This window comes from Nicotiana tabacum, chromosome 3, assembly GCF_000715075.1.
Source record: "Nicotiana tabacum cultivar K326 chromosome 3, ASM71507v2, whole genome shotgun sequence".
NCBI lineage: Eukaryota > Viridiplantae > Streptophyta > Magnoliopsida > Solanales > Solanaceae > Nicotiana > Nicotiana tabacum.
Window position 1 is genome coordinate 72,467,268 of NC_134082.1, and position 7,642 is coordinate 72,474,909.

Sequence of the window (7,642 nt, forward strand, 5' to 3'; positions counted from 1 at the left end):
TAGGTTCGACTTTTAAGTTTTTTAATATTAAATTAATTATATTTTAAAGTTATTAATTTATTTTTATAATTTTAATAAATTTTTTACTCCGGATAAAAAATTAGATCCGCCCCCTAATGTTCAGTACCAAGTAATAGGAATAAATAAATATCTAAAGAGGTCATTGTCAAACTTTTCCTATATCCTCCGAAGAAATTTCTGCTTGGTTTGTAAAGGGCAGTTTTGTCCGAACACAATATATATTGTACTTGGCCACGTCAGTACGTCACTATCAAGTCATAATCAACTGATATCGTACACTTCATCGCACTGACTTCGTCGCATATAAATATTCTAACTTCAAACCTGAACGATCATCCAAATTGCTCAGTAAAACATCTTGCATTTCCAAATTCCACATCACAAAAGACGTGAAACTTTAGTAACAAAATTACGAACTCGCCATCTCCGGTGGAGTTCTCCGGCGATCGTCGTCTCTTCCGTTTTCCGGTCAGTAAGTAGACTTAAACTTTTCTCTTTCTTCTGTCGTTGTTTATCTCTCTTTCCGATTTACTTTAGAGTATAAACTGCCTCAGTTACTGTTTTCTATTTGAATCCTTAGTTTGTCTATTTGCTACTTGAGATTCTTCCTAAGCTCTTCGTCATATTAAGCGATTATACGCTTTTTTCTTTTCCTTTTTGCTAATTTTGTTAAAATGTCTCTCTTTTTCCTTCTGTTTATTTGTGAAATTTTTCGCGAGCTGTTTTCATTTTTGAGATTTTGTCACTGAACGTTTCTATGAGTTCATCTGGATGTTCAACAGCTGTGAAATTAATATTAGTGCAGCGTGAAAGAGTGATCCACGTAATATAGCAATCATTTTATCTTGTAAAATTATTTTAAGATATCCTTAAAAGAAATGGAGAAACACTAGGAAAAGTAACCGAGTTTCTAATAATTTGAATTTATGCGCTAGAATTTGAATTCTTTGATGAATTAATCCAAAACTTTGTTCTGTATTTGTTATACTTAATCCTTTTGATTTTGATACTTCTTTGTGCTTCGATTTGGCAATAGAATGGATATTAGCGAAGAAAGAATGGAGATGGAGCAACAGTTTGAGTGGAATGAAGCACAGAAGATTGTGATAAATGTGGACCTTGTTGCTGCAGCTAAAGAGCAGCTCAACTTTCTTGCCACCGTTGATAGGAACCGTTGGCTGTATGAAGGACGTGGTCTGGATAAGGCCATTCATAGGTAATACGTAATTTGTATGTCGTTCTCCCTGGTTACTTGTTTTCTGACTATGATAACTGATTATTTGGAATGTTTACTTTATATAAGTCAATAGCAATGCCTGGAATTTGAGTAAGGGGATTTTAAAATGTAGAAATATCACACTTAAGATTTGAACCTATGATTCAATAGTTTATATACATACGAAAAAATTATTTTTAACCCTTTTGCACAATGCAATTTTTCGGCAAAGGGGATCAATTGAACCCCCTTCATCAAAGGTAGTTCCACACTGTTATAAGTCGTTTTTATTTTCTTCTGGTCTGAGATAATATTACATGTTAATGTTTCGTTTCTTTAGAGTATTATGGTATATGACACTATGATAACTACTATCATTTTTAGATTTTTCCCACACTTGCTTATCTTATATATTTGCCTATTGTCGATTTGTTATGTTGTGTGAACTTCAAAAAGGATTTGAGATTCTTTCTGCATCTAGGGAACTTGGCGTGGCTCACTTTATCCTTTTTCTATTTAGAGAACATGTATTATAAAATTGCAATTTCAGGTACTACTCATGTTGGCTACCGCTGTTGGCAAAACACTCTGAGTCCCCCTTCTTTGAAGGACCTTTGGTTGTTCCTTTGGATTGTGAATGGATTTGGCATTGTCACAGGCTCAATCCTGTAAGTGCCTCAACTAGTGAAACATTTGTTATATAACTTCTGTGGCTAAAAGATTTTAGGTACACTTAAATGCCTCTTCTGCATTCTTTTCCAGGTTAGATACAAGACTGACTGCAAGAAATTATATGGGAGAATTCTTGACAACCATGATGTTGTATCTTCTGTGAAAGCGGAATCAAAACAGGATACTGAAGAGCTCTGGCAACATTTTTATCCAAATGAACCTTATGATTTGGACTCAGAAAGAGCTCTTTTTGAAGATATCCATGTGAAACCTATACAGGTTGAACAATGCAATGATTATGATCTAGTCTCTGCTGTTAAGAGGCAATGCCCTTTTTTCTACCAGGTGAGCAAGAGGATGCTAACACTTTTGTTTTGAGTCTAGCACAGGATATCAGCAGTCAGACTTGTAGAGTTCACTAGCTTCATTTTTTTATTTGAAAGCTTGAGAACCATTTGGTTTATGCCGAACAATATGAACAGAATGGTTTAGCACACATTACGAAAGTGCTTAATAGGGAAATCCAGAGCTGGAAAGGTTAGGGGGCATTCCTTTTGCCTGTCATCCCATCCTTATGGTTAATATATGTCTTGGAGGTCGGAGAAAAAACTTCAGCTGTTTTCCTGCCAATTGTTTTTAAAATCATATTATCCATGCGTGATTTTAGTGGCATTCATTTTATTATCTACTCCGTTAAGCAGCGACATAGAATTCCTTTTTCTTTATATCGTTGCTTCAAGCATGATTCCTTTTATTTGAAATTTGATAAGGAGATCTATACAAGTAAGATGTGTTATTTTTAATTTTGCGTTATTCTTTCTTGCAGGTGTCTAGACCACACATGAACAATGATCTCTATCTTGAAGGTGCTGTGGCTCGATACAAGGGCTTCTTACATCTGATCCGGAGAAACAAAGAAAGATCGATTAAGAGCTTTACTGTTCCAACTTATGACATAGACCTTATCTGGCACACTCACCAGTTACATCCTGCTTCTTATTGCAAAGACCTTGTTGTCATTATGGGTAAGGTGTTAGAACATGATGATACTGACTCAGACCGAACGAAAGGGAAAAAGTTGGATACAGGGTTTTCTCGAACTACAAAACAGTGGGAGGAAACATATGGTTCAAGATATTGGAGGGCAGGTGCAATGTATAGAGGAAGTGCACCATCTCCTCTTAGGAATACTCATTTCTTCTCCAGCACAGTAAGCAAGAAGGAAGATACTTTGCCCGAGCACCAAAAGATAATGCATTATCCTGGGATGGAAGCTGTGGAAGTAATTCTCTGCATCTTTCTACTTTTGTTTTTGTCTTCTCGAGATCGTTTATAATTTGATTTGATACTATTGATATATTTGAGATGCTTACATATTATGATTTCCGTTTCCAGTTTTACATCTGAAGTAATCAGTACAAGGATGAGAAATCTGGAGTATGTGCTGAAACCTAATATATGTATGTTAAGAATGATCGTTGTTGTTCATCAGTATGTTGGTAAAGCTAGAGATCATAGGAGCCATTTCACAATATATATAAAGATTTACATCCAGTGTAGAAAGTTATTACAACTTTAACCCCTACGATGACATCTAAAACAATCATTATCTGTCTCGTTTTTTGGAATGTGGGTATGGTGTCAATGCATTTAACTGTACCCTTGCCTATCTTGAGTGTTGCTGCTCTCTGTTACAAAAACTTCAATGCGTAGCCTAGATTTCTAGATCACTGATCAGTTAACAGAAACTACTTATTGCTTACAATTACACGGCTTCCATGTTTCTTGTTGAAGTGGTTTTATATTCAAATTAGTCACTCTTACAGTAATTTGGAACTTTTATTAACTTCTTTAATTATTTACAGGTTATGTTAGAGTTTGTAGATATCAGAAACTTACCAGAAGGGCGCAAGGGAAGCTTCTTCATCTCATTTAGCAAAACTCAGCCTGATAAAATATTCAATGCAAAGAGGAAACGTACTATTTTGTCTATCAGTGGGGAAAAACAGGTTGCTACTTTCCAGTGTGAACCTAATGGTCATCTTCTTCTTGATCTCATGTCCTACTCATCTTCTGGTTTGCCTATTCTAAATTCTGTGAAACCTATGGGTTCTGCTAAAGTCTCTTTAGAAGATTTAATTTGCCCAACTTCAAAACTTACAATGGAAAAATGGGTGGAAGTTGTTCCAAACTCTAAAATGGAAACACTAAAGCCAATCTATTTACGAGTAGCAATCTCAGTTACAACGCCTATGGCAGCACCATATGTCTTTCACTTTGTTCGTTCTCGAGCATTCTCCAAAACTTCTTGCTTTTTCCCTCTTCCTGGGAGGATTCAGTATGCTAAGAATTGGACTGGTGTCATCGATGATGCTGGTGATGAGGTCATTAGCCTGCAAATGAGGTACTTAATGTTAATCGTTTTATGCTGTTGATGCAGTTCTAGTTAGGGACTTTAACATAAATGTGCCTGTTATCTATGCACTATCTGCTTTTTTTTTCCTCTTGTATTTGTGATTAACTGCGGTTTCATGATAATGATTTCTTGTGGCTTCATCTGACATATTTGCGACTTTGGTGTCACAATCAAATTCTTCAGAAAGCTTTTTTCTCTTTTAAACGAACTTGGGTTTAATCCTTTTATGAATTCTTTGATGAACCTAATTCAGTATTGGGGGACCTGTCTTATATTGCAAATGTGCGAGGACCTTTGTTTCTTGGTGAAAGTTTTAAGCAAAACCGATAATTTCACCAAACATGTGGAAGTATGAGAAGTTAGGAAACTGTCATTACCTTTTCTCCTTGCTGCTTGAAATTCTGTTGAACATCATGGTTCCACTGTAGGGACTCGACGAAATCAAAGGGGAAAAATGATTCTACATTGCAGAAGGACGTAATTGGCATAAGCAAGTCTGGCGAGGTACATTCTCTTGCTGAGTTAGTAGGGAAAGAGTGGTTGCTGCTAGATGCTCAGTGGTCCCTTCAACTACAAAAATCCAGCAGTGATGATGGCCACCTTTTGGAGTTGGTTGGTCACAGGAATGTGAGTGTTTATCTGTTATATCTTCCTTTTTTCTAGGGTTCAAAACTAGGGGAAAATACGGTTACCACTCTCATTTAATATCTGCCATTGTCACTCTTACACTCATCTATTGAATGACTAATTTCCTATCAGATATGTCAGAATGGATCTTTGCTGAAAAACACCAATTATCTGTCATATTAGTTTCATCTCATGTTCCCACTGGGTTTTCCTAGGAACATGGCTTTGCTGCTAACACTCTGTAACAGAGGCTCTACCTCTAAGTTCTGCTTCGATGGTTCCAGCCATTGTTGTGCTATTTTTTTCCTCGAGGAAACATTTTGTCGTGCTATTTTTTTCCTCGAGGAAACATTTTGTGTTTGGAACATTACAGAGCTTAGTATATAGTAAGTTGTTGAATTTGGTAGTTGTTCTTGGTGCTGCAAAATGCTATTACACTAAGACACAACAATTTCAGTCACCGTAAAGCTATACACTTAACATCATTGTTGTGGCCTCTCAGCAATTTCAAGAATTTGTGTTTCCGATATTATGAATGAGTATTGCGGCTAAAGTTCTCTTGTACAGCTTCTCATTTACTCACTTATTTCAAAGTCATGAAATAGCTAAATCTGTTCACTGTTACCCATAATTCGTAATGATTCCAAAAGTTTACATTGTTCCGACTCTCCATGACTTAACAGTTTCCGCACTCATATGTTGTACAGGTGAAATTCTTCCCTGGTCAGAAGCTGGATTATGAGCACAAGCCTTGCACAAAGCAAAGGAGTCCTGATGATTTTTTAACAGCTATAGAGTTCTCTGCACAGGACCCTTATGGAAAGGCATTGGCATTGATTGACTTGAAATTTGGAGTTATCCATGTAAGCTATTTGTTTATACTGTTGTTCCAGTTTCATCTCGCGGAATCACATCTATCTAAGAAATATATTTTCCTTGTAAAATCAGGTAAAAGAGGAGTGGTTCCTATTGCCTGGTTCTATAACAGCTTTTGTACTTTGTGATACTTTGAGGAAGGAAGGGTATAGTAGCCTGGTAGGCAGTGCCAAACATTCCAAAGAGATTGATTTTTCAACTCAAGAAACTGACATGAGCCATGAAGAAGGCAACAAAGCTAATCTGAAATCTGAGGCAGAGAAGGGAATGCCGTTGGACCTGGAGGCTACCAAAGGAAACATTGCAGCACCAGCAAAAGGAGCTATAAGTGGAGGCTGCGGCAGTGGTTGTGGTAGTGGTTGCGGTAGTGTTATGAGGAGTGGGGCCTGCGGCAGTTGTGGTGCTGGTTGTGGAAACAAATTGGAGAGTGGTGGTTGTGGGGGGTGTGGCAGTGGTGGCTGCGGGGGAGGCTGTGGAAGTATGTACGAAAGCAGTGGTAGCAGTGGGTGTGGTGGCTGTGGTGGTATTGGTGGTTGTGGGTGGGATTCTGAAAGTAGGTCGAACAGCAGTGGTTGTGGAGGCTGTGGTGGCGGCGGCTGTGGTGGTGGTTGTGGAGGAGGTTGTGGAAATAGGTTGAAAAACAGTGGTTGTAGCAGCTGTGGTGGCGGCGGTGAATGTGTTGATGGTTTGGCATCTGGCAAAGCTGCTGAAGTTGATGCATAAATGACATCCCAAAGGAGGCTAATGCTAAAAGCCAATAAAAGTCCTAATCACTTTCATGCTTTTTATGTTTGTGGAACCCTTTCTCCATTAGTACACAATAAGCCCTTCATGATACTCCAGTGTCTTGTCATAGGGATTTTCAGCTGTTTGGAAATGTTTGTTGATATGCTGTTGTATTACTATGAATATAAAAGCTAAATAAAGTGTCAAGGATGAATATAGTCATTTGGTTTAATTGGAAATCTATATTTCTATATCGTTCAATATAGGTTGTTCTAGTGACTGGTTTGTGTGTTTGTTCTGTATTACTATTATGGATAACGGGACAATGCAAAGGAGTGTCGTTTCCCTCTCTTTTCAAGTCTAAAATTTATGCGCACATGACTATTGCTCTGAAGCTGAATTAGTTGGTAAATCAATTATCTGCTAGCGTTCGTGGCTCGAACCAATCGATCTTAGATGTCAAGTTAATGATGCACAAGCTTCTCTAGGTTTTTCTCTGATTCTTTACCTTGTGGAATCGAATTTAAGAAATTAGTTCTGAAAAGCCGATGAGAAGAGACACAAGAATCCTTATTGCTCCATATGAAGTGGTCATTCTCATTTGACAGAATGGTTAATACACCATTTCTTACATCATTTGTCTCCCATTAGCTGCCCACCAGCCCTCTCTTCATAATTTTTTAATTCACTGCATCGCATTACACTAGTGATTACTTTGAAAACAGAGTCAAGTAAGAAATATGGGGCCATAACTACTAGTTAAGGAATATCTGGCAGGAACAATTCAACCCAAGAGAAAACTAGGCACACATTTACTTATTATGAGGTCATCGTTGGTTTTGTTAACAGCTTAACTGATGCGTAGAATTCATATTCTCGGGTTACTGAAAAACCATCTGCAAGTAACTTTTCACAGTAAACATAGGTCGATAATTACCTGGAAAAGAGAATTGATAACCTGTTAGAGCAGGTCAAATCACACTAAGAATGTGAAATTTTTTACATCATCATGATACAAAACTTGGAGTTTCTTCTGTGTCTGTTGAATAATCTCCATTTAATTATTTGGAGTCCAGTGTAATGCATGC

General features: G+C 37.4%; 1 protein-coding gene across 2 annotated transcripts; it reads left to right on the forward strand.

Moving 5' to 3' along the window:
* Positions 1-350: 350 nt before the first annotated feature.
* On the forward strand, positions 351-6,793 carry LOC107809983 (glycine-rich domain-containing protein 1-like). Of its 2 annotated transcripts, none has more exons than XM_075249528.1 (9): positions 351-489; positions 1,058-1,237; positions 1,788-1,905; positions 2,000-2,254; positions 2,736-3,191; positions 3,775-4,313; positions 4,754-4,952; positions 5,660-5,815; positions 5,901-6,793. In XM_075249528.1, exons 2-9 carry the CDS (start codon positions 1,059-1,061, stop codon positions 6,549-6,551), a joined length of 2,553 nt encoding a protein of 850 aa, XP_075105629.1. In that variant the 5' UTR covers positions 351-489; position 1,058; the 3' UTR covers positions 6,552-6,793. The 2 variants fall into 2 exon arrangements, with proteins under 2 accessions (XP_075105629.1, XP_016490190.2); XM_016634704.2 differs by having other exon boundaries at positions 352-493.
* Positions 6,794-7,642: the final 849 nt, after the last annotated feature.

Bases quoted from the DNA above. Each gene is read 5' to 3' on its own strand.
- LOC107809983 (XM_075249528.1), top strand. From the start codon at position 1,059: ATGGATATTAGCGAAGAAAGAATGGAGATGGAGCAACAGTTTGAGTGG. The intron at 4,314-4,753 runs GTACTTAATGTT...GTTCCACTGTAG, and splicing joins GTCATTAGCCTGCAAATGAG to GGACTCGACGAAATCAAAGG. The intron at 5,816-5,900 runs GTAAGCTATTTG...TTGTAAAATCAG, and splicing joins TGAAATTTGGAGTTATCCAT to GTAAAAGAGGAGTGGTTCCT.